The 26649-nt window shown below is 40.2% G+C and overlaps 3 protein-coding genes across 3 annotated transcripts; 2 read left to right on the top strand and 1 right to left on the bottom strand.

Moving 5' to 3' along the window:
• The first annotated feature begins 727 nt into the window (after nucleotides 1-727).
• Nucleotides 728-2554, top strand: LOC106651856 (AP-1 complex subunit mu-1). Its single transcript, XM_014370542.2, has 2 exons — nucleotides 728-1030; nucleotides 1261-2554. The coding sequence occupies exon 2, from the start codon at nucleotides 1281-1283 to the stop codon at nucleotides 2547-2549; it is 1269 nt and encodes a 422-aa protein (XP_014226028.1). The 5' UTR covers nucleotides 728-1030; nucleotides 1261-1280; the 3' UTR covers nucleotides 2550-2554.
• A 4259-nt stretch (nucleotides 2555-6813) lies between these two features.
• On the top strand, nucleotides 6814-22697 carry LOC106651797 (neuroligin-4, X-linked-like). The gene is made up of 11 exons (XM_023460085.1): nucleotides 6814-6932; nucleotides 7030-7599; nucleotides 7683-7980; nucleotides 8111-8263; nucleotides 8926-9129; nucleotides 16200-16389; nucleotides 17924-18368; nucleotides 20934-21207; nucleotides 21288-21979; nucleotides 22449-22560; nucleotides 22624-22697. The coding sequence occupies exons 2-11, from the start codon at nucleotides 7345-7347 to the stop codon at nucleotides 22695-22697; spliced, it is 2697 nt and encodes an 898-aa protein (XP_023315853.1). The 5' UTR covers nucleotides 6814-6932; nucleotides 7030-7344.
• A 2275-nt stretch (nucleotides 22698-24972) lies between these two features.
• LOC106651875 (protein C3orf33 homolog) lies at nucleotides 24973-26491 on the bottom strand. Its single transcript, XM_014370565.2, has 5 exons — nucleotides 26160-26491; nucleotides 26014-26073; nucleotides 25736-25937; nucleotides 25548-25657; nucleotides 24973-25465 (listed from the first exon to the last, which is right to left on the bottom strand). The coding sequence occupies exons 1-5, from the start codon at nucleotides 26232-26234 to the stop codon at nucleotides 25205-25207; spliced, it is 708 nt and encodes a 235-aa protein (XP_014226051.1). The 5' UTR covers nucleotides 26235-26491; the 3' UTR covers nucleotides 24973-25204.
• Between the last annotated feature and the right edge of the window lie 158 nt (nucleotides 26492-26649).

Here is a 26649-nt window from a genome sequence, read left to right as displayed (position 1 = left end):
TCTACTGCCAAATCTCTACTATCAAAAGGTTTACGGTAATGAGAAGTTGGAGATGGTTTTCAATTACGAACTACTAATATTTATTTATAGTTAAAATTCGTTATACTTCTTTCATTGTATCGCAGACTAGAGTGTAAAATTGTAAACACAGAAATTTAAGCGTAAATAGTAATTATAAACGAATTCGAGCTTATGTATAATATAAATCGAAAGTTTTCATAAAAATTATAATGAATTAAAATTTTTTCTTGAAACATTTAATAATTTTGGACTTTTTGAGTTTCGATAGTGTTTGTTTTGGACAGTAAGACCGTGTACCCTTTTTGCACGTTTTCCCTAAAGTTGTTTCTTTTCGAGATTAAAAATAGCAGAGATTTTTAGCAGCAAAAAATTATTTTTAAAATGCTTCTATAGCCCATCAAACTAACTGAACCTACGGCGCTTAATTATTAACTATGGAATAACCATAGTTAACCATTTCTGAATATTTTGCAAATTCCCCACCCAAACCACGCTGTAAGTAATAATCGCAACTCCAGCCGCAAAGTATAACGGAGTCGCGCCGATTTGAAAGTTGGTGCCGGGCGCGGTCGAGCGATGCATCTGCGCAAACTCAGCGAGGCCCACTCAGTCTCGCGCCGCCGCCGACAACTCGTGAAGTTGTCAGTCGTCGTCGTAGTCGATATAGCTCGACTCTCGGCGAGTTTTCCGTGCGGCGAAAATCGCACCTGCAGTCGACTTCAGTCCATCCTCGCGTTGGCTGATCGCGAAGCTTTACATGTCCATGTAAAGTTTGTGTTTATCTGTGTGCGTGTACACAACTCGGTGTGTCTGCTACTGCTGCTACTGCCAGCCAGTGCCACAGCATTCTGGTGCACAGTGGCCACAATCTGTCGTGCAGTTGTGTATACTGTGCCAACGATCGTCAGTATTTGACAATTGTTTGCGCCTATTTGTTTGGGGCGCCGATGGATACTTCACCGCTGTGAGATCGCATCGTTCATCGTTTTATTGTTAATTTTTGTACTAGGTGCGTTGACTTTTTTTCTCGTGAATTTTTTAAGACATATTGTCCGTACAACCTGTCGCGACATACATATTCTCTCTTTCTGTCTGTTTCTCTCTCTTTCCTTCTCTCTTATCGCACTTTTACATTTGCTCACACCTGAGATAACACACATTGCCTTCCCACGACCATAATTGCTCCGACATACGTGTTCTAACCTGTCTTGATGAGTAAAATTTTTCGTATAATTACAGGTGAAAATCTAGCAGCAATCATGTCAACCTCGGCGATTTTCTTTTTGGATGTCAAAGGCAAAGTCCTCATATCGAGGAACTATCGAGGTGATATCGAAGCCGGTGTCATTGAAAAGTTCATGCCATTAGTTATGGAAAGAGAAGAGGAGGGCAATCTCACTCCTATAATTCAAACTCCAGAGTGTACTTATGCTTACATTAAATATAATAATCTTTATATTGTTTCTACGACTAAGAAAAATGCAAATATCTCGCTGGTATTTGTATTCCTACACAAAGTTGTCCAAGTCATGCAGGAGTACTTCAAGGAATTGGAAGAAGAAAGTATTAGAGATAACTTTGTAGTGATTTACGAGCTGTTGGACGAATTGCTTGATTTTGGATATCCTCAGACTACAGATAGCAAAATTTTGCAAGAATATATTACTCAAGAAGGACATAAATTAGAAATTCAGCCTAGAATTCCTATGGCTGTTACTAATGCTGTTTCTTGGCGATCAGAAGGTATTAAATATAGAAAGAACGAAGTATTTTTAGATGTTATTGAATCTGTCAACTTGTTGGCCAATGCCAATGGAAATGTTTTAAGTTCTGAAATTGTTGGTGCAATTAAAATGAGAGTGTACTTATCAGGAATGCCAGAGCTTCGTTTAGGTTTGAACGACAAAGTGCTTTTTGAATCGACTGGACGTGGAAAATCAAAGTCTGTTGAACTTGAAGATGTTAAATTTCACCAATGCGTGAGACTTTCAAGATTTGAGAATGATAGAACCATATCGTTCATTCCTCCGGATGGTGAATTTGAACTTATGTCTTATCGCTTGAATACTCATGTCAAGCCTTTGATTTGGATTGAGTCAGTAATAGAACGTCATGCCCATAGCAGAGTAGAATACATGATTAAAGCTAGATCTCAATTCAAACGCCGTTCTACTGCCAACAATGTTGAGATAGTCATACCCGTGCCAAATGATGCAGACTCTCCAAAATTCAAGACTACAATTGGAAGTGTTAAATATTCCCCAGAACAAAGTGCTATTACTTGGTCTATAAAATCTTTCCCTGGAGGTAAAGAGTACCTTATGAGAGCGCATTTTGGTTTGCCTTCAGTTGTTGGCGAAGATGTGGAGGGCAAACCCCCAATCCAGGTGAAATTCGAAATCCCTTACTTCACGACTTCAGGTATCCAAGTGAGATACTTGAAAATCATTGAAAAGAGTGGATATCAAGCTTTGCCATGGGTTAGATACATAACGCAGAATGGTGACTACCAACTGAGGACAAACTGAAAAAATGAAAGAAAAAACAATATTGTAAATCACTCGTTTTTAATTTTAAAAAATTGTACATATGCTTCATATTTATATATAATGGTTTAAAGTAACTGCACTTATGTGGCCTATATTTTATCAATTTAAAACTATCATGTGCAAATAAAACAAAATAAAATTAGTAAATAATTGAATTAGTTTCACAATAAAAAGGGCATTTTATTTCAGTAGACAGTATGAATGCTTGAGCGTTCACATTGAACCATTTTAATTGAATTCCATTTCATGAAATACTTTCAATTTAAAATATAAGCCATATAGATTTATATTTACATTCAATGCGATCATAATCATGAAAAATAACCGATCAAAAGAGTCATGGAGTTTGTTAAAATAAATATGTGTCAGAAAATTTTTTTTTGATTTTTACTTTTTTACAAAACTTAGGGGATCGTCAGATAAATTTATATTTTTTTGATCGATTTTCGATAAATTTTCACAGCAAAATTCTGGTAAACACTGATAAAAAAATCAAAGACTGCATAACGACGAATGCACCAACTAATTTAATTTTTTATTTTGTAAATAAAACAAATAAAAAGTTGGGCTCTCAGAAATATCATTTGAAACAATTGTGTCTAAAACGGTCAAAGCAAATGTACGGAATTATTGTTATTATTCTTAAATTATGAAAATAAATTTATATATAATTAACTGTGTAAATTAACAACAAACAAAATAATAAATGAACCAAGTTTAAAGCAATGAAAAACTACTTCATCCTTGTCTGGACAATATTTACCTTTCCTCGACAATTTTCACTGTTAAAAATTTGTATCGATAAATCTGGAACAACCTGCGTCTGCTGCAATCAAGATAAAAAAGGAAAGATAGCCAATTGAATTATGAATATCTAATGCGAATCCACATAAAGTGAGAATAAAGAACCTATATTATTTCAAGAGAAATTGCACTCCTTTGATTCTTATTAGAAAGAGCAAATTTACAATGCAACCGATCTCAGAATTTTTTCATCTACCTTTATGATGGAAAGAACAAGTTTGCACAAATCGAGTTTTAGTTTTATAAAATAATTTAATTTTCTCATCTTTTAATTTTTTTGCTTTTTCAACGAAAAATTTTTTAATTTTATAAAGAAAAGTAAATGTTCGAAAGACTTGAAAGTAAGTATTATCTGATTCCTTAGAGAAAAGTAGGTATATATCATTATTTCCTCGTGATAATTACCGATTAATGGAAAACTGTTCAGTCTACGGTTTTTCTGTACGCACAAAATATCGATCTGCGCTAAATACTTGCGAAGCTACTATTTTTCGAAGCTTGATTTGTCCTGTGAATACAACATTACTGGAGTTGTCACACTCCTCGTCAAGGGTCGATAGTTTGTTTATTGCGCGAGATTAAACTCTACTGAGCAAATCGCGTGCATAATTACAAACATCTTGGTACTTATACGCTACTTACATAGGAAAATAGATACGTGTTTGTATGAAGAAAAAGTAAGTTGCATGTAATGTGACATTAACTTCAGCATTGCACGAATCACGTTACATATTCATGTATCACTGCAGACTCTATACTATTCCAAGAAGATATACATGTACATGTGAACGCGACAGAGAACTCAATGAAAATGCAATTTTAAAGCAGCTGAATGTGCACAGAGAAAATAGAGATGAAAGTACAATGATATTTCTGTATAGTTCTAACTGTTTCGTTATATTCTTATATCATCGATACACATAAATGAAAATCGTAAAAGCTTTTTAACTTTTAGGGCCTAAATGAAAATGGAATAAGCTGATTATAAATCTAAATTTGAGACAACTTGCTTTCAATTTATTATTTTTATAATAGCTTGCTTCGAAATGACCTTTTTGCAAGAGAAAATGTTATCGAATAAAATTATTTGAAATACATCTTGTTATTTGATGAACATTACACAAGTTTACGTGATTTCCAACATTGTTTATCAAATATCTTTCATTAAAAACGAGGAAACTTCCTGAAATTTCGCCTGATCAATACCTCGCCAATTGAGTTTCAGAAAATATTTTAATAATTACAAGCATTCTAGAAAGTTACTATTTTTATGTTGATCCTTCATGCAATAGTTGGACATCCCCCATGCAGGGCTGAACATATATAATTGAAATTTAATAAATCAATACTGCTGAAGGCAGGGATGTAGGATTTTTCAGTAAAATGATCAAACACGAGTGTAAAAAGAGTAGCTTCATACAATTTCTCGTATTGGTCATATGCGGAAGACTTTTGGCTGGATCTTTTTATTGCTTGTGGAGATGACTATTGGCTACACAATTTCTGTTTTCTATTAAAAATGCACTGAGAATAGTAATTCACAACGTCAGAGTAAAAAGGTGTAACGACAGTTGAACGTCCAAAGTTCTGATAATATACAATAATTTCAGCGGGATTTTTACCGAAATTTTGAAAAAACATCTATATAAGTATTCATATATAAATACAATTGTCAATCTGTATTTATTTTCGCATTTGTAGCTCAAGTGATGTCTTTATATGACCTTTGTGGATCTGTGTCCTTCGATGTCTGAGCATATCTGATTGACTTCTAAATTTTTTTTTCGCACTGGTTACATGCAAAATCTTTTTGACCTTTATGAATTGTTTTTTGGTGGTAGAGCAAATTAGATTTTTGTCCAAATTTTTTCTCGCACTTGTCGCATACATAATCTTTACGACCTTGATGTACTGTCCTTTGGTGCCTTGTTAATATTGATTTCGCTCCAAATTTCTTCTGGCAAATATCGCATGTATAATTTTGGTGCCCTTCGTGAACTGTCTTCTGGTGCACAAGCAAACTCGATTTTCGTGTAAATTTCATCTCGCACTGGTTACATGCGAAATCTTTACGACCTTCATGTACTGTCCTAAGGTGAGATAGCAAATGCGATACATGTCCAAATTTTTTCTCGCAATAGTCGCATGTGTAATCTTTGAGACCTTTGTGAACTGTCTTTTGATGCTTCAACAAGTCTGATTTCTGTCCAAATTTCTTTTCGCAATTATCGCATGCGTAATCTTTTTGACCTTCGTGAACTGTCTTCTGGTGGAAGAGCCAATTCGATTTTCGTGCAAATTTTTTTTCGCAATGGTCGCATGCGTAATCTTTGCAACCTTCATGAATTGTTTTTTGGTGGTAGAGCAAATTAGATTTTTGTCCAAATTTTTTTTCGCAATTGTCGCATACATAATCTTTGCGATCATCATGTACTGTCCTTTGGTGGTTCAACAAATCAGATTTATATCCAAATTTCTTCTCACACTTAGCGCATGCAAAGTCATTGCGATCTTCATAAACTGTCTTTTGGTGGGTGAGCAAATGCGGTTTGTGTCCAAATTTCTTTTCGCATTTGTCACATGAGTAATCATTGAAGACTTCTAAGGCCAAGTTTTTTCGAGCTTTGTGTACTGTCTTCAGGTGAAAGAGCAAATGCGATTTTTCCATAAATTTCTCATCACATTTGTCGCATGCGAAATCTTTGCAACGCTCATGGACTGTTTTTATGTGCAGGAGCAAACCGCGTCTATTTCCAAATCTCTTGGCACACTTTTCGCATAAGAAATCTTTGAAAACATCGTGGAATATTTTATTGTGCTTAAGTAACGTTGATTTATTTTCAAACTTTTTCTCGCATTTGTTGCACGTGAAATCCTCGCAATCTTTGTGCATTAATTTTTGGTGCGTAATCAAATTCGATTTTTTCACAAATTTCTTTTCGCACTGGTCGCACGCAAAATCTTTGCTGCCCTTGTGTTCTGCTATTTGATGTCTACTCAAATGACTTTGGAACTCAAATTTCTTTTCGCACTTGTCACATGAGTAATTTTTTTGTTCATTGTGAATTGTGTCTCGGTGTATTATCAAGCTTGATTCTTGTGTAAATGCCTCCCGACAAATATCACAAATGTATTTTTTGTCGTCGGAAACAACAATGTCGCGTTCACTTGAATTATTTTTTGAAACAACTGGTTCAGATTTCTTCTCACTTGTATCCATTTTTGTATCTAAATTAATCGATAGAACTTTCTATTTAGTTTTGTTGCTATGTCTTGTTTCATCAGGAAAGATAACATTTGAACTAATTTGTTTTCATTACAAACATGATTTGTATGTAGAGGGAATGTGTCAAAATCGTTTATAATCATATTGTTCACAATTAAGTGACCGATTTATTTATTTATACTTGAAATATTTGAAACTTAGTACTTCAACAAAACTCCCTGTAATATAGATTCAATATATGCTTATAAAATATACATTTATATATTATAATAAAAAATTTTGATATTCACTCCGAAATTGGCCGCCGCTGTCGGTTGCCGCGCCATGCCAAGGTGTGATTAGTCTGCTCTCCATGTTTATACTTAATTCAATACTTTTTTATCTTTACATATTCTAATCATGGATTTTTTCCTCTTCTTTGTATTACAGACAGGTGGAGGACCAGAATAAATCAGCGCTCGCGACGACAGCTGCAATTCCACACACATGTAAAGCGTAGAAATCGTCGCGCAAGGAAACGATCGTCGGGAGCCACTGGTGTGGCCTGGCGCACGATGCGATGGTGACGCGAGACGAAGAACCATCGTAAGACCCAACCCCGAGTCGATCGACCGCGGCATCGCAGCGCTGCATAGATCCGTGGCAACGAGCAGCAGCGGCGCAGCTGCTCAGCTGGCATGCAGCGGGCCTCGTTGCGTCCTCGTTCGGCCGACCGCGGATGTTGTCGTTGTTGTCGCTGCAGCGATGCCGCCGCCGACTCTCGCCCGGCCGTCGCGTCGTCGTCGTTGGCTCACGAGATCCTCGCCGCCGCCGCCGCCGCCCCCGACGGTGACGAGTCCTGCTGCTCCGTGTCCGAGGACTACCTGCCTCGTTTTTTGCCTCGCGATGATTCTGATGCTGCACGCCGAGTCGGTGAGCGCGGCCGCAGCCGTGCCAGCCATGAGATACGCCTCAAGAATCGTCGACACCAAGTCCGGACAGATTCGTGGCATTTTGCAGGTACGCAGCTTGCACACGCTTTCCTCAAATCAATGCATAAATCATCGTCTCAACGTTATACAATTATAACGCCCGGGTTTCAGGATCTGAACAGCCAACACTTGGATCCGGTGGAGGTGTTCCGCGGCATACCGTACGCGGCCGCTCCTCAGGGAGATCTGAGGTTCCGTCCGCCTCAGCCGCCCCAGGGCTGGAAGGGCACCAAGCGCGCCGACACCTTCGGCCCGGCCTGTCCGCAGAAGCTGCCCGACATCTCCAATCGCACGGCGGCCCTGCAGGACATGCCGCTGGCCCGCTACAATCAGCTGCTCAGGCTCTTCAAGTACGTCTCGAATCACAGCGAGGACTGCCTCTATCTCAATCTGTACATACCAGGAAGCGGTGAGTTTTCGCGTGTTGTCGTTTCCAAGCTTCGAACTGTCTCGCGTGTGTGCGATTGAAAATAAGACGAGAAGCGCAGGATATATAACGAGATAGTAATAATTTACCATATGACTCTCCGCATGCACAGGTGCACGAGGACTCGAGGCGCCCTACGCCGTAATGGTTTTCATTCACGGTGAAAGCTTCGAGTGGGGCAGCGGCCACATTTACGACGGCTCGGTACTAGCCAGCGCCGGACACGTCATTGTCATTACCCTGAATTACCGTCTTGGGATCTTGGGTAAAGTATCATAGTACAGAAGGCTATTTTTACCCCCCCTGCAGCTTTCGCAGCTCTCCTCTCATGCGCGCGCCAACTTTATGGCCTCTTTATAAAGAGCGTAATTTCCACGAGTTTCGCGTTATTATTAATAAATAAGCTCGCGCACGGTGAAACTTTTTGATATTTCAGTTGATATATAGCGTTGTTGGAGAGCTTGTAGAGACGATTAAAATGAATCTTCTTTAATGAAGCAAACTCGCGCTCGCTCGCAAGTTTTGCCATGTAGTAGCGTATTATCATCTCGCATCCGCAGTTGCCCTTTGATCGCTCTCGATATAACGAGCTGCAAGAAGTATGAATTCTTCCTGCTCGTGCAGTTCGATATTTAAAACGGAGAGCTTCTCTGCTTTTCTCGCTGTTTTCCGATTATACTCCAGGGGGGAGAAGTCTCAGGAATTCCCGGAAGAAATTTCAACAAAAAGTTTTTCCCCTTTCTCGATGCACAAAAACCATTAAAACTTGCTTGCTCTTTCTACGCGATTTTTTCTGTACCCCCCGCTTCCCTTTTCTTCTCATTTCCCACACTGATCGATCCCATTGAGCACAATGAAAATTCAACGGCACTAAATTGACGTAAAAATTTTTACATTTTCTTTTTCGATGCACAACGCATCGTTCAGGTTTTCTGCGCACCAAGCCTCTGACGGAATCGGCCGAATCGGCGCACAGTGGAAATCTGGCCCTGCACGACATCGCCATGGCGCTCACGTGGATACGCGAGAACATCGGCTCGTTCGGCGGCGACCCGACTAGAGTCACCCTGATGGGCCACGACACCGGGGCAGCTCTGGTCAACTATTTGCTGCTGGCTCCATTCGGAAAAGGTATTTACTCATGTAGTATAGCCGTGCATAATTGGGCACTGGTCAACTCAAAAAGAGGCCTGCAGTTCCTCGAAAAGACGAAGGGCAGCAATTTGCAAGTTTTACCGTGACTTCATTACTACGTATCAAGCTATATTGATTTTTACTTACCCAATAGTTGAACGGAGTACGTATACGCTCCTCAATTTATCTTACGTACGTAAATTTTAGAAAAAAACGTAAGTTTCTTTCATAGTTTATGAAATATTTCGCTGTATGAAAATAGCTAAGACTTTTTATGTACCTTAGTCGAGAACTTGACAACAGATTATTTTATCTTTTTACTGAAAATAATGTACAGGCACGAAGTTACCAAAGAGTTTATTTTAAAATTGTTGCGTCGTTAATTTTTTTCCTTACATTAAATTCAATAGCGATTCATTTCAATATATTCTTACCGATAATCAGGATGAAATGCTATGATCGTGAAAGCATACTCTGCCGTGTAATGTCTTCTTTTTTCCGATGCAGCACGCAAAGCCAAGATATTCGCTACTAAAATGTGTTCGCTTTATATATGAAACACAGAGTATATATTAACTTTTATACCTTTGATCTTTGCAAGTAATACGTTGGCGTGCGGCGGCAGCAGCAGCAGTCGGGGCAAAAAGCTTGCATTTACCAGCTTCGTATCGATGATATAATATTAAATTTTAACGCCGCTCTTGCCAATACGTATCTGCGGGAAAAAAACACGCGGAATATTTATTGATCGCGATTGCCTTCTTTGATCTTTTTCGGGATATATTCCACGCAAAAAATTGAAGTAAAAAATAGTGATAAATATTGAGTCGCTGGCATGTTGCGCGAGATACGAGATGCGACGCGCGTGGCACGATAGACGCAGGAAATGAACTCGAGCTTCGCGATAGTGACTACTCCCCTTGGCAACGCGAAATCCAGTTTGAAGCAAATGCAGCTGGGCTCCTAAAAATTACATCTTATATCGAGCTAAAGTAATTTTTTTCTTTTTTTTTTTCTTCTGCCGAAGTCAGTTTTTACGTTAAAGCCCTCAAAAATTGACGGAAAAACCATTACATGTAATCAAAAGAATTTAATGAAGATTCATGCGGCAAACTTTTTTAGTGCCAAGGAAGATTAAATTACCCGAATCACACGCGACGCCGAGAAACTAAAAGCTTGTGAAAATAGAAAAGTTGAAGAAAAAAAATTAACTCTATTCCAAGTAAATGCGCTAACGCACCTGTTATTAAAACGACCGCAAGAAAATAGAATCGGTCCTACGTGTAATCTCATGCCGTACGGGTACTCTCCGTCCAAAAAAAAAAGAAGCCCCGTGTCTGAGTTAGCTCCTTCAATTTTACTCGCGCACACACACGCGCGCGTATGTACTACGACCACATTTTTGACTGCGAGTCCTTTTGATAATTACGGAGAAGTAGCACTGAGACTTTTCTCTTCTCTCTCTGCAATTAGGGGTGCACGGCCCGCACACACGAATGGCGTAGCAGCAGCAACGGTGGAAACAGATTTTTTTATTCTATTTTTCGCCTTGAAAAAATAAAAAAAAATGAACTTAAAAAAAAGGGTCGTCGCGCACCACGACAAGGCCTCTTTCTCATTACGTTTATATACCCCCAGCGTTTCTTTTTCTCGTTCGTGCTCTAGATGTGCGACGCTTTACTATGCGTGGTATGATTTTCTCGCTCTCTCTCTCTCTTTCTGTCTTTCTCTCTCGGTAGAGTCGTACTTGTTTTCGCGCAGTTTCGGCCAACTAAAGCGACGTACGTGTAAATTGTGGGTAAAAGCTCTCGCTTTTGCGATTGTTCACCTCGCGCGCGGGTCGTTGAACTTGAGTTACAGGCGCACTCAAACGTGTGCGTGTGTGTGTTTTTTTTTTAAACTTTTAACATTGTTTCAAGTAAAATGTTTCTTTCTTTCGAATACACACAGTCCGTGACAACTGGTGGCACTAGAGCACTTATATACGCGCTCTTCACAGCAACTTGGGCTGTATTATTGGTTTTTTGGGTCGCTGAAGCAAGTATAATTTATATTGTTTAAAAGGTTTTCATTGATAACGTGTTGCTAATGGGAAAAACTGTTAATACATTCATGAATTGTTTTTCTCACCCTTTACTATCTCATTAAATACAGTTGAATGATTTTTTAAAATTTATTTTTAAACTTCTCAGCTTTACCATTTATTTTTTCTTTACATGATTGCGTAAATTTGAGTAAGGCAAGGACTCGCGCGATCTTCATGATTCCCGTAAGGGTATGCGAGGGTTGACGAAACGTAGGAATTTCTCGTCTTCGTGTCTTAACAACCTCAAACTCATGAGAAATAAGTTGAAATATCGAGAATAAGTTCGAGAGCCCAAAAGTGATTTGAGAAAAAGATGGAATATGCAGATATTCATTTTCATCATCGTAAGTTTAACAATAAGAAAATCACTATGCATTTTTTAAAGTTTATATAAATTATACCAAATTTATTTTAAAATATTACAATATCTTGAAGTACGCAAATAATTAATAGCAAATATAAAAAACAAAATAAAACATCGCAAAAAATGTCCGATGTCTCATGCGAAGAGTCGTGGCCTGCGGCCGCGTAGCAAATATTACGTAAATCTCGATTATTCAGCTGGTCGATGATCATTTCACAGCAAAGGATTGACAATCGGCAATACGTCGTATGCATGAAAAATTCTATGGCCCAACTGCGGAAAAATCCTCTCGACAACTTTTCGCACAGGTGTGCAACGCAAGCCTTTTCGTACCATCTAGGCAAGCGCTGCAACCGCGTGAAGTCGCAGGATGTGAGTCGTCTCGTCGTCTCTTGGGGTTGTAACAGGATCACGTCGTAGAGCGACAGCCCTGGACTTATCAGTATTCCTCTTGCTTCGCACGCGAAGCGTTCGTCGATACGCAAATATTCTTCGAGATTATTCGCACGTTCGAACAATTTGTACTCGGAGAATAATTCCATGATCGTCAGAACGCCTCTACGGTCCATCTCGTATCCTCTGGTCTCGAGACGATCGACGACGGACAGAATTCTAGATACTAGGACCAATTCAAAATAGGTCGAACGACGACGCTCTTCATAGGCTGCAGCGGCGAAGTCGATGTGAGTCGGAAAAACAAATTCAGACAGATCAGCGCCACGATCCAAGATTGAATCGATCCTGCTCGGCTTGATATTCGTCACTGCCCATCGAAGCGCAGTCTGTGCCAACCCTTTCCAGACATTTACGTTCGCGCGGCTTCTCAGCAGCAATTCGACCACCTGCCTGTGCTTATTAGCCAGAGCAACAGTCTGCGGTGAATCGAGTGTCTCTTTCGTGAGGCAATTGGGATCCTGGCCGTGCTCGAGGAATTTCTCGACGATGTCGACGAAGCCGCAGCTGCAGGCCACGTGAAAATGCGTTACGCCGGACTCGTCGGTGTAATTCACTTGAAATTTATCGTATATGTTAAAGAGCACCCTAATCATGGGGTAAAAGCCAGGGCTGGGCTTGATTTTAAACGCGAGATGCACTGCAGTGGTGCGACGCAGCATTGGCTTGCCTTCTTTGTCAACTTCCTCGGGCTCGTCCTTGTAGCCGCTGCGAGCCACGAAAAAAATGATGAAATCTATTTCAAGATACCGTTCACGATCGAAGTCATTTATTAAATCTGAGAGTAGTTGATCCATGTCTTCTTTGCCAAAAACATCTCGGAAATTTGGGAGTGGGCCCTCCCAACGCATGAGCAAGGAATAAAGTTTATCAATATCATATGATTATTCATCAAAGTTTTCTTTACACGTAAGCTCTTTAAACTCTCCAATAGTTACTATACTTTTTTTATTTCTTTTTGTTACACGAAAATAATTTGTGGAAGTCGACGCAATCTACCTCTGTTCACGCTGTAGAGTTAAAACGTGTACTGACTACATATCGAATAGGCAAACACATGGACGAACTCAAGAGATATGTGAGCAAATGGAGCCGCTTCATTAGAAATCGAAAATTCAGTGTGGTTGGGGCCGTTCGAGTATTATAACATACGCAGGAGAAATAAAAATAGAACTCAGCTATGTAATACACGTCGGCCCTACTCTGCTGGACTTATGCTTTCTAAATAAGATCTACACGTTGTTGGACGCAGAGAAAGTAGCTCAAACGCACGCGTAGATGCAAGAGAGAGAAAGAGAGACATAGAGATACATGACGCTACAATATAGGCTGCTTCTTCATAACTTAGATTGGGTACGATTACGATCAATGCGATCGTCATTACAGATCGAATACTCCAATTCTAAATCAAACCGTGTTTGTATTAGAAAAGCATATTTTCATTTACTCAATTAACAATAAACAAATATATAAGGAAACGTGACGTAAAAAACATTGATTATAAATGAGTTTTCCACTCGTTAGAAACGTAATAGGGCGTTTTCAGATTGTCACGAAATGGTCACTTTACCGAACATCTGATTTGCCTGGAGGCATCATAACAAACCGCGCGCACCTATACTTATCTAACTTTACATGTTAAATTAGCTTGTTAAAAGAACTTGTTATTAGTTTATAATCAAGTGAAAGAATAAACATAAAATATTTGGAGAAAGTGGAAGTCCTCGTGTATCGAAATATCGAAGCGGTTTTTAGTTAAAGTCTTTAGTTTGTAAATAAAAAAATATTGAAATTTCAGTTTTTTTGTCAGTGATATTGTAAATAATCTCTAATAAATGGTTATTAAATGTGCTTTTTTGGGTTTCAATACAAAGTCTCAAGCAGGGAAGTTATTATTCTTTCAAATGACCAACGAAAAACTAAGAAAGAAGCGTAATTCCGAAAAATTATGAAAATCATCTCGCAATCATCTTCCAACGAAAGTCTGTTGTTGGTAGAAAGATAATATTCTTAATTACAATTGTTTCTTCGTTTTTTTTTATTTTGTTAATATGAGGCTCCGCAACAGATTTGTCGACCAACATTTCATTTTTTATGTCGAAGGCAAGATAACTCGACGTACCTAATCTTGTTTGCTTGAGTCCTTTCTTTTTTGTCGCGACAAACGAAAAAATACTGCGTCTCTGTGTCGTCTTTCTAATAAAATTCGGATCGGATTCACTCGCAATATACACCTATATAAGCTGGCGAGCTGGAAAATTTACAAAAGAGATGCAAATGCCAGTGCACGAGAAATGATTCGCGCACAAAGAATCGTACATAGACATCTGAATTGGATGCGATATATCTATTTTCTCGCTTGCAAAGTGTGATCGATTTTTTTCTTTATTTTTTACAGAGATCGAAACTGAATGATTATATATAGTGAGGTGTTGCTCTAGAATTGAGTCCGAATATTGATTTTAATCTCAATTGTGTCGTTGGTAACACATGCGGGGCATTCGGCTTTATTCGACGCTCATATACAAAGTGAATTTCATTTGCAAGATGAGTACGTTATAAATTACTGCGAATTTCACCACGCAGCTAATGTATATAAATGCGCATACATTAGGTGAAAAAGATGAAATCTCTCACGTTAATACGCATGCGGTTCCGCGGAAAGAGTATAGTTTATGGTATATGTTCAAATTGAAACTCTCTCGCTTTTTAATATCAATTTTCGGCTTTTGAGTTGCGGCTCGCACGTGGACAGTTGATTTTTTTCACGTCAGCTTCAAAACAATCAATGAATCTTGCGCTCGTGTTTTCTCCTGAATTATATTTGACGAAATTCGAGCGCACCGCAACCGGGGATTCGATTTCACCCCGTCAGCGCGCGGATAAGAGAACATATAAAAATTAAAAATTCGTCACATCCGTGTGTGCATCGGCGTTATCGCGCGCGCGTATTATATAGCAAATATAAAATACGCCCCGACAAATGTATCGCACCATACGCGGCTACAAATGGACGAATTGTAAATTTGCCAAAGTCGAGAGAGGGAGAGAGAGATATCTATTCGTTGACCACCGCACGTACGTATTGCATTGTATTATTATACGAGCGTCGAAATCGAAGAAAAATATTCGTTATCTTTGCGAACCTGTCGAATACTTAACGTAGTATAATTAGAATCTCTCCTGTATACGTTCATGCAGTCCTCTCTCTCTCTCTCCGAACTTGTGGATAATTGGCCCGAGATACCGAGCGTATCATTAGCACTGTATATGCATGCGCGTATGTACGTACAGAAGCTGACGGCCGAGAGTGAGAAAAGCCATATCGATATTGGCAACGCTCCAGGCCAATATCCTTATCTCGTCATCGTTTTAATACTTGCTGCTGTCGCGCGCGAAGAGCAATGCGTTAAAGACTCTCGTCGTATTATCCACAGGCGCAGTAGCGACGAAAAGAAAACATTTTATTGCACTTTTTTTTAGTTTATGCCGTATGTCGTGTACGATGCATATACATAAATGTAACGCGAGACCGAGCCGGGGCCCTTTGTAAGACGCTGACGTCGCTCGAGCGAATACCTGGATACACATATAACTTGTATACATGTAAATACAACGGCGCACGCACGCACCGGCTTTATAGGAACCGAATTTACAGGATGTACGCGTGTGTTATATATATACTATATAACACAGCACGCGGAGCCTGGCTCTGATAGGATTTAAATTAAATTTTTCACTTCTGCCACTCAGGCACGCGCAGTTCGTCCGAGAGCAGCAGCTCTAGTATTACGCGCTACATACGTATATCGTGCTTTTTGCTCGTGGTTATATTGGACTTTTTCTACATGTACATATATATTTTATTTTTTTTTTCCCTCTTTTCACCCGCGCGCGCGGAGAAATGAAATTCTACGTTTGCCACGCCCGGCCAACACACAATGCTATACGTACACGTCTATATATATAACGAAATTTTATTCCTCGGATTGGAAGCCTCTCTATTGTACTATCTCTCTCTCTCTCTGTGCTGGGCACTGGGGGCGGCGGCGGGAATAAGTTGTAATTTATCAGCAACATATATATCGCTTGTAAGCTGCACATGTGCCGTATAGTAGTAGTATATACAGTTCACTGCATCAGTCTTCCTTTTTTTGTTCGCAGGTCTATTTCACAACGTCGTGTTGCTGAGCGGCTCGGCGTTGAGTCCCTGGGCGGCGGTGCACGATCCGAACGATCTGCGGGAACAGGTCGCCAAGCAGCTCGACTGTCGCTCCACCGACGAGGACATAGCCGAGTGCCTGCGACAGGTCAGCCTCGAAGCCCTCCTCGGGGTCGAGCTCACCGAAATTAAGTACGTAACATATATGAATTATATACTTACGTACAGTGTTCGTCGCCTGCTTGGCTTTACACAATATATACTTGCAGCGCGTCGGCTCGTTTTTTATTTTCTTTTTTCACTTCGGCCCTTTCACCGTCGTCGTCGTCGTCGTCGTCGCGACTTCGCCACCGGGGGTTTATGTATTATATATATCTTTCATATATGTGGGTGAGCTAGCTCCGGTGCACACGAGCGCGCGCGCGCGGAGGTATTATGTATGTAAAAGCTCTTGATATGCTGCAGTTCTCTCTTTCTACCTCTATTGCGCGACGCTTGCGGGAATACACTTTACATAATCTCGCCCGAAAGACCAAGGCGCGCTTCGCCCGACATGTTATATCGTAACGATACAAGTTATTTCAGCCCGGGCTATATAAGGTAGAGCATTTTGAAAACGCGCGTGTAGTTGCAGCATCGCTATGCGCCACCCTCCCACACATATGATGTAGTCATATGCGAGCCTCCGTATATATATATATATGTCTACGTCGCTCGTGTCGCTTAGCATCAAATAATAAAATGCCTCGCGGTTTTTTCTTTTTCGTTCTCCCAGTGGAAGTTTCGTGATGGTCTCGAAAACGAGTTTTTGAACCGGGTGTCGTAAGACTATCTTGTTTACATTCTTGTAAACTGCATTGAATTTTTGACAGAATGTTGCTCACACTTTTTTTCATTTTTCAAAAAGATAATGTTACAAATAAGGGAACTAAAATTTTGATAAGGCAACGCATTGGAAATGGTTCAGCATTGAATGTGCGATGAAGAACCTCACTTATTAAAATTCTGGAGATATATGTCAGTTTTCTAGTTGGGTTAGGTCAAGTTTCTTTTTTGATTCAAGATGAGATAAAAGAATTAATGAATTATTTTTCTGGAAAGATAAAAATCTCAGAGAGGACGAATAATATTTATATGCAAGGGGAAGTCGAGACCGCTAGAAAATGATAATTATCTCTCGAGAAGCCGAGGGGAGTCGAGCGAGATAAGGTCTCGCGCGAGCTCATTTTCTGATCATAATGGCTTTGCTTAGACAGATTGGGAAAAGATAATGCAATTTCTCTTTTTCTCGCGCGCAGCCCTTTTTTCTTTTTCATTAAATTATGAAAAGTTTTCCTGCGATCTATTTTTCGTGCGCACAATGGGGGCGAAGCTTGCCGCGAGATCGGAGCATCGGTGCGCTGTATGGAAGTAAATTTATTGTTCTTCTCCATCTTTTTTTTTTTTAATATTATCGCATTCTTCGGTGGAATACAAAAAAAAACGCGAGAGAGTGAGAGAGAGAGAGATAAGTTAGAATTTTATTTATTTCTGCAATGAAAAACAAGGCCGAAGCCATGAATCGTCGATCTCTCTCTGTGCGCGCCCGTACAAAAGATTCTTTATGTATAATACGCGCGCCGCGCAGTGCACCAACCAAAGCTCGCTCGACTGTGAAAAAAAGTGATAACGCAACGGGGGTCTCTATATACCATATATATTTTTGTTTATTCTCGCCGCGGCACAGATTCATGCCGGCGATCGGACCGAGCCTGCCGATCGACGGCAGCCACCCGGACCCGAGCCTCGACATGGAGCGGCTGAGCGACGCCTTCATCAAGGTGCCCATCGTCCTCGGCGTCTGCACGGCCGAGTCCTACCTGGACTTCAACGCCAACGACATACAATACGGCTTCGAGGAGGACCAGCGCAATCGCGTGCTGCGCACCTTCGTGCGCAACGCCTACTTCTATCATCTCAACGAGATATTCAGCGCGGTGCGCAACGAGTACACGGACTGGGACAAGCCGGTGCTGCACCCGATCAACATACGCGAGTCCACCATGGAGGCGCTGAGCGACGGCCACACCGTGGCCCCGCTGATGAAGATCGCCTTCTATCACGCGCGGCGCGGCGCCCAGACCTACTTCTTTCACTTCAACTACCAGAGCAAGGATAGCGAGTATCCGCAGGTATTGTGGAAATCGTTATTATTTCTGGCTAATTTCTATTTTGTTTCCCTCCTTTCAACCTCATCTTCTATAGCTCCACCGGGACACGGTTATAATTTTTCATCGTTGATTTTTGCACGCATTATAATTCGAACAAAGCTCACGCGCTGTTTTCAGGAAAAATATTTTCTCTTCGAAACAGATACCCTGCTCCTCTACCAAATATCAAATAACGAGTTATGAATCCTGGCCTCCTTCGTGATACACGCGCGCACCCCGTACAAAGAGCCGTAAAAACGTGAAAAAAATACTTTCTTATATCCCGAGCTCGCGAGTATCGCATTACTTGCCCCCCGCGTGCTTTGCTTTTTGCGTCTCACTCTCTCTCTCTCTCTCTCTCTCTTTATCTCTTTTTAGTGGCACAAGCAAAGCATCAGGCGCAGTCAAATCTCACATCCTCGCTTGCGCGCCTGCATAAATTGAATATAATCCTAACTTCAAAGAGAGAGAGAGAGAGGACGAGTACGTGCGAGACTCCCTGAAAGCGTAATTTACCCCCCGTATATGCATAGTCGAACGTTTTCTCGTCCGAAAATTTGCAGAAGATTTTTTGGGAGAGGCTTCGTGCCAGCGAGTATAAAGGATCGACTTTTTTCTAGTTCCATGCATAATATGTACTCACTTTACGTTCTTGTTGTTATAGTCTAATTCTTTTTTACGCTGTATTCTATATCTGCTGCATGAATACGTATGATCAATATTTACAAATACGTCAAAAAATTTTTACATTTTAAAATGAAAATATTTCCCTTATTGGATTTGATAGAGAATCTACCATGTACACGCGGTGTTCGTTCGATCATTCGGGTCAGACAGTGCCGGAAGAAATGAGTGCCCTTCTTACTCATCTTTTTCTCTTGAGAGCAGCTTCAGCTGACTCTTTGTACTCGTGAAAAGACTTTTTTCATACATATCGTGTACAACAACTCTTAAGATGTACCCTAAACTTTTATTCCTCTATACGCGTAAAAGCAGGGAAAAATTTTGAGAACGCGAAAAAATCAATACTCGACTGTACGCAATCGCGTCTTGAATCACGGGTGATCCGAGAATATTTTGGATCTTCCACGGCGTTCCATTCATATCGAAAAATTAGCGCAATTGAAAGTAAAGCCGGAAAATTACTTTGGACGCGATGCAAATCAGCAACAGAGGATACGGCCGGGAGGGGGTGAGAAAGGGTCAGAGCATATTAACAGAAACAGAGGCTGCTGCAAAAGAAAATCTCGATGAATGGGGCGATAGCTGCGATGCTTGCGCAAGCTCGGCCGTGAGCGCGCGCGGGAGCAATTAAAATTTTCCCTTTTCGACGTAGGAAATCTCGACGTCGAGACTTTGGACGAACTTTTGCTTCTCGCCTATACACTGTTGTTGTTTTTATCTGGTCTCTCTCTCTCTCTCTCTCTCTCTCTCTCTCTCTCTCTCTCTCTCTCTCTCTTTCTCTTGTTCGTGTGCCCTGCAGCCTCGTAGACAAATTAAATTCATCAGCATAATGGACGAGTAATAGAGAGAAAGAGAGCTAGGAATGAGAGTGGACTCGAGAGAGAGAGCCTGATGAATTACGCTCGCATCAGTGGCGGCGGCAGTCCTCTGCCCCCTGCGTTGCCGACTACTGCTCGCTGCAGTTTCAATATGAGCCCCCGGCTCGCATCAAAGTTTCGTTTTCTCTCGCTGCTGCTGCGCGTTTACGAAATTACTCGTCGTCAAAATCTAAAGCTTCTTTCACTCGACACTCGCTCTCGGTGCTACGGCGACTACGACGACGACGAGGCCCCCCCACGCCGTGTTCCGGCTTTTGAATCTATTGAGGTCCGAACTTTTTTTATTTCGCCTCGGCCCCGGAGTCGACTCCCTTCCTTTCTCTCTCCCACTCTCGCTCGAATTAGTGGAAAAATTGCCAAGTTTAATTAAAATTAAAAGCCAAAGTCGAGCGAGGTGCTTTTTTTCCCTGCCTCGATGTGTGTATGTGTACTCGTGGGTCGCATTAGAATTACACTCATACGGTGTACTACACGTCGCTATTATAGCCGCACACGAGCTCCACACCCGAAACGCGAATTTCCTATTCTCTCTTTGTACTCTTAGATGCTCTTCTCCCCGCGCACGTATATGTGTATCTGCGCACATATACGTGAACGCACGTCGCGCACTCGTATGTGTGAAATTTCTTCGAAAGAAAAGTCGTTAGTTCGTAATTACTGCTGCTGCGCGAAACGTACGTGCGGTACAGTACGTACCTTATAACACTCAAAGTGTGTGCGCGCGCGTATTTCGTGCCCTCCTCTCGGCTCTAAGCTTTGACTAAGCGATGGAAAAGTGTCTGGTATAATTAGAGCTATGCTTTACAACCTCTTCTCCTCTTTCTCGCTTACTACTATACGCCAGGCGCAACCGCGCCCGGCGTATTATTCAATTTCAGCCCCCAAAGGCAAATTATCCTCGCACGTATACCTTTTCGCGCTCGATTTATATAGGTACATCGAATATTGTGTAAAATATAATGTTCTCTTTTGTGCCCAATTGCAGCGATTGGGCAGTGTACGGGGCGAGTCGCTGCCCTACATACTCGGCCTGCCGCTGACTCTGGGCGGTCGCTTCTTCCCGCAGAACTTCTCGCGCGCCGACCAGGTGGTGGCCGAGGCGGTGCTCACCTTCTTCACGAACTTCGCCAAGACGGGCAATCCCAACGAGCCGCACGCCATCGAGTCGGTCGACTACGGCACCGTCAAGGAGAAGACGCGCTATCGAGGCCTCACTTGGGACAAGTACGAGACCAACACGCAGCAGTACCTCATGATCGGTACGAATACGCTTTTCTTTATTTACCGTCGCATAGATCGTCGCATTGTGATTAATGCATCGTTGCGAATTCGTATACAGCTCTGAAACCAAAGATGAAAAATCACTACCGCGGTCACAAGATGGCCGTGTGGCTGAATCTCATACCGCAGCTGCATCAACCGGGCGACGACGTGTCGATGCGCCACCACCACTTCCGCGAGAAGGGCGATCTGCTGTACTCGGGGCCGGTGCGCGACGAATGGTACACTCCGCTGGCGCTGCCCGGCGCGGCCTACGCCTCGTCGACTCGTTACGGCCAGTCGCAGAGCTCGCAGACCTCGAGCACCTCGTGCGCCACCACGGGCGAGAACGGCGAGCTGCTGCTGGCCGCCGCCCCGTCGGAGGATAGCAGCAGCAGCAGCCCGCGACTCCTCGAGGAGGGCAAGGACGGCGCCGAGCTGCTGCAGCGGCTCGCCTCCAAGCACTACTACAGCACGACCACTGCCCTGGCCATCACCGTCGGCGTGGGCTGCATCCTCCTCGTGCTCAACATGCTCATATTCGCCGGCATCTATTACCAGCGCGACCGGGACAAGAAGCGAGCTCTGGCCGCGTGCAAGGCCGCCGCCACCGCCAACCCGACCAATTCCAACGGCCAGGACATGCAGAGCCTCGCCATGCCCATGATGAACGATCATCGATCGCCCAAGGATCCGCGTCATCGGCTGTCCGTGACGACGGACCTGCCGCCGTGTTACACGACGCTGCCCAAGAGTCCGTCGTCGATTCAGGTAGGCTCTTCGAATTTTTTTTTCTTCATTTACTCTATACGTGTACTATGTGTACTGCATGCTTCGACGAACGTTCGTCAATAATTAAATAACTCCGATGCAGCAAAGCATAAAATAGAATTTATTGCTCGTCGGCGTATCGCTTTATACCGCTTGCGCGAGAATCGAATAGCCGACGACTCCCCTTTTATGTTGGACTGTTGAAGCATTTAAAAGACCGTAACGCGATCGTAAAAATAAAAACGGAGAGCGAAATCACGGGCCTGCAGTTTAGTGCGGGCAGTTTCATACTATATATGCTACTACTACCTATGGTGCAGAACAGCTCGCCGACTGTAAAATTTGATTTCCCCTTAAAAGTAGCACCGGCCTTATAAAATAATCCACTCGCGGTCGGATTAAATCGCGAAACACGTTGTTGTATTATTTAAAAAGCTCCGCAACACAATGTGTCTTGTTTACTTTGCAGGATCACATGCAGGATCCGCACCCGATGCAGGCCAGTCGCCTGGCGACGTTGCCGCGCGGCCCCAAGGAGCAGCATCCGCCGAGGCCGCCGCAAAGGACCTCCAGCTCGCTGAGTTGCTCGCTGCAACAACAGGCTGGAGGTGGTGGTGGTGGTGCAGGTGGTGGTTCGTCCGCAGCCACCTCTGTGGCCTCGGGCACACTGAGCAGTGGCGTTAAGAAACGCGTGCAAATCCAAGAGATCACGGTATAGCATTAGTGGTCGCCCCCCGAGGGCAGCATCGCGCGGGCGAATAAACGCGTTACCTTTGCCAATGACGAAGGCGACGACTACGACGACGACGACGATGACAACGGCCACGACGACGAAGACGAGGACGAGGACGAAGACGAGGCCGACGTCGAAATCGTCGTGCAGGAGTCGCAGTTCTGAACGGTGGTGCACGGAGACGCGTTTAAGAATATTTTTTTTCTCGCTTCCGTTGCGGCGCACGCGATGACGACGACGACGACGATGCAACGAAGCGAAGAAAAAAAGACCAATCGAATTTTCGCTCGAGCGCGCGATGTGAATTTTTACTTATGATAGAGTAATTGTAATACACGATGCGTTTTTATTATGCGATACTGAGTATCGATTGCGTAATTTTTTAATTTGCATTACTGGTTGATATGAATGTATATTGTAATAACTGTGTTGCGATTGTTTCAACACTTTTTTCCGAGATTATTATATAATATGTAAGACAATCGAAAGCAACCGTAGCAAATTTTTGAGAGGATTCTTTTTTTTCAAATGTGTGTGTGTACTATATAATTGTAATGTATTAAAAACTGTAAACATATTCTCGCAAGACTGATTACGTGGATTGTATAAAGGAAAAATTTAGAAAATTTTCACAATGTTCTCTCTCGTTTTTCAACTATAAATGGGGCAATAATTTTCAACCAGAGATTGCAAATAATTCTATGTAGAGAGGTTCGGAAACTCGAATGGAGATGTGAAACTCCCTCTGTAAATCATTTTTTATTCTGTAAGAAACATAAATCCATACCTGTATTAGACGATCGTATGAATATAATGTAAAAAAAGAATTATCAAAGATATTAGAGTCGATAAGGAAAAGTGACAGAACGAATGGATGACGTGACAAAATAGTCACTTCGCTTGAAACACACGTATTTTCATTTTCAATTTGAGTCTATGTTTTAAAGAAGAATTTAAAATTAGATATTTAACGAAATTAGCGTATTTACATTGATTTGAGAGTAGAGAAGACAGACAAAATGACACCTAAACAATTAGGTCGCAGTAATGCATTTTTATGATTATTTTAAGATCTACCAAAACGGGAATTTTCAATGAAAAGTTTGACGAAAGTAACGATGGAATTGATTGAGGAAAAGTGTTAATCGAAGATTACTGAGCTGGGCGGTCGCTCAACATTTTTCTTTAAATGATGAATTTCGTTCTTATCTTTATATCAAAGTTTTCATGAAAATTCTTTGTAAAATTGTTATGCTTTTAAAATGTTTAATTTTATAAACTTTTATCGGTGATAGGCTTTTCAAGCTTTTTAATTTCAAAATCCGTTAAATTAAGACAAAATTATTACGTGCAAGTTTGAGAAAGTGATTGAAAGCTTCTAAAAACCAAATAAAATCGTTAAAGACATCTGCTAGCAAAAGTGCAGTTGACAATGACTAACTTGACGACTTAATTTTTGTAGAAATGTGTCCATTGATTATGATTGATTAACTGCTAATTGTTAAACTTGATCGTGTAAAAAATTGTAGAGAGTTGATATTTATATGATTAATTCTATTATGAGAAGACTTGTCAGATAATTTTAGGACTCTGATATATATTATAAATACTAAAAAACGACAACAGTTATTAGTTCATGTATCAAAAATTTGTACATTTTTAGTGCACAGTGTTTATGCAAGAAAGAAATAAAGTGCGTATAGAATACATAGTGCTGAAAGGTATAGTTCATATTATCTTTTAAATTTTTACAAAACTGTAAGAATGAAAAATGAGTTTGATATGTATTATAATCTGTCTTTTATCAAATCTACACTGAAAAACATTTTTTCACTCAAAGAAAGTTGTGTTTCTTGAATTTTAGAAAAAATTAGATTATCATATTTATAGGTAATTATTTCGAAATTATATTGTTAACTAAAAAATATCAGAACTGTTGCCAAAGTACACATCCATTTAAAAAATTTTTTAAAAGACCAACTCAAAAGAGACTTGCACTTTTCATAACTAAAAAATACATAATTAAGTATACTGTAGATTTTTAGAACATAATAACATAAGTTAATGTCAAAAGCTGTCAAATAAATTACCAAGAAAATTAAAAATTAACTATTGTTGTTGTGGTGCTTTATTGATTGAAAAATCGAAGATAAAGATAGAAAAATTTCATCTAAAACATTGTTAGTTAATTACTCTCATCAAATTGTAAAATTCAATATGAATTAATAAAATTGGTTTATAAATAATTGAAAAAAGTGTATTAAATTGATAAACACATTATTATTTGCATACTAAAATAAGCACAGTATAAACTATTATCTTTAAATTTTATAAAAATATATATAGTATACTTTCATCGTGGATATATAATTGAATAACTTCATTTCTTAATCATTTTAAAAATCAACTTTAGAGTTCATTGATATTCATCACATTATTACATTTTTTTTACTATAGTCAAAAGAATAAATCTAATAACAATCTATAAATACTTATAAATTAAAGTAATTTGCCACTGAGACTGGAATTAAAGATTTTAACTTATTATCTATGTTGATCTTTAATTTCCAATAAAAAGTAGGAGGGTATTTGTAGAACCAAATACCATTTCTTTGTTTTTCTGCCCATTTTTGTGCTAATTTAAGAGTTTTCAAGTAGTTTAGTATATCATGATCTTTTGGTGTGACACCTTTTAAATCTTCAACAGTTCCAAATCCTACCCTTAACAATTCTTTACCAACAGAAATTGGTTCCTAAGGAAACAAAATTATAATCAAATTAATTTCAAATTTTTGTAAACTTTGATTCAAAATGGAAAATTCTGGTATATTTTACCTTATTATTTTGTGGAACAATTACTATGCAAGTTAAAAACTGATTGTCTTTTTTAACTGGTATAAATTTAATTTTCTTATCTTTAACAACAGCTTGTAACCAACTCAGACCTGCAAAAACAAAACATTAATGTATAACAATAATATTTTTATTTGAAATAAAAAATTATTTGAATTAAATATATTTACCATTTCCTTGAACATTAACTCCAGCTATTTTAACTGGCAAATATTTGGGTGATCCTAATCTTGGTAAAGGAACTAAAGGTTTATGATCAACCAACAAATAAGGCTCCATGGAAGGCTCAATGTTTTTGACAGTTCCTTCGAGTTGTACTTTCTTAGTAAAAAAATGTTTAGGCACATCGGATGGTTTCTTAAATTTAGCAAACTGAAAAAAGACAATATTTTGGTTAAGCTCATAGTATTGTATTTAATATAGAATTATGTAAGATCAAATTACTTACAGGTCTTATTTTATACATCGCTGTGAGCAAAGCAATACCTGCGATTCCATAGGTAAGTATCTAAATAATAAGGAAATTTTTAAAATTTTAATCAATCAAAAGTAAGCTTGAAACAGTGATAATAAACAAAAACACTATTTAAATACCTCCTCTCCTCTGGTATCCCGTTCCATAAAATCGGAAAAGCTTTCGAGAATATTGACACCTTCGTCTTCCTCCATGATCACAATTTATTTACACAATAAACGAGGATAAAATTTAGAAAAATATGCACGTAAACAATGGTGTCTTGTTCACACCAATTTTCATAATTTTCAAGTCCGAAATCAAATTTTGCACGTCACATGTCGTGTGCTAGTGTTTGATGGACGTTTTCTGCTTCGCCTCTGAAATATTCGCACCAACATAACCTCGATTATACATAGCTTTTCGCATATTGCGACACATTCGGCTGAGTCGCAAAGATGCGAATATTTGCAAGGTCAAGGCAGCGATTCGCACTGCATCGCACGTTGATGCCAGTTACCGAATGAAAGATGATTTCATTCATTATTCAGCCCTCTAAAAACTTTTGCTTTTCTTATTTATTTTCATATTTTTCTGACAATTATGATTGAGAATTAGGTTTATTTTATA

The sequence above is a fragment of the Trichogramma pretiosum genome, unplaced genomic scaffold (genome assembly GCF_000599845.2).
Source record: "Trichogramma pretiosum strain Unisexual culture from Peru unplaced genomic scaffold, Tpre_2.0 scaffold42, whole genome shotgun sequence".
Lineage (NCBI taxonomy): Eukaryota > Metazoa > Arthropoda > Insecta > Hymenoptera > Trichogrammatidae > Trichogramma > Trichogramma pretiosum.
This window is presented reverse-complemented; position numbering and strand designations above follow the sequence as displayed.

Excerpts from the sequence above, each read along its gene's own strand:
- LOC106651875 (XM_014370565.2), bottom strand. The coding sequence starts at position 26,234 with ATGGAGGAAGACGAAGGTGTCAATATTCTCGAAAGCTTTTCCGATTTT. Across the intron at positions 26,074-26,159 it reads GGGATACCAGAGGAGAGGAG|ATACTTACCTATGGAATCGC; the intron begins GTATTTAAATAG and ends CTTATTATTTAG. Across the intron at positions 25,466-25,547 it reads TTGTTCCACAAAATAATAAG|GAACCAATTTCTGTTGGTAA; the intron begins GTAAAATATACC and ends TTGTTTCCTTAG.
- LOC106651797 (XM_023460085.1), top strand. The coding sequence starts at position 7,345 with ATGCCGCCGCCGACTCTCGCCCGGCCGTCGCGTCGTCGTCGTTGGCTC. Across the intron at positions 16,390-17,923 it reads GTCGAGCTCACCGAAATTAA|ATTCATGCCGGCGATCGGAC; the intron begins GTACGTAACATA and ends GCCGCGGCACAG. Across the intron at positions 21,980-22,448 it reads AGAGTCCGTCGTCGATTCAG|GATCACATGCAGGATCCGCA; the intron begins GTAGGCTCTTCG and ends TTTACTTTGCAG.
- LOC106651856 (XM_014370542.2), top strand. The coding sequence starts at position 1,281 with ATGTCAACCTCGGCGATTTTCTTTTTGGATGTCAAAGGCAAAGTCCTC.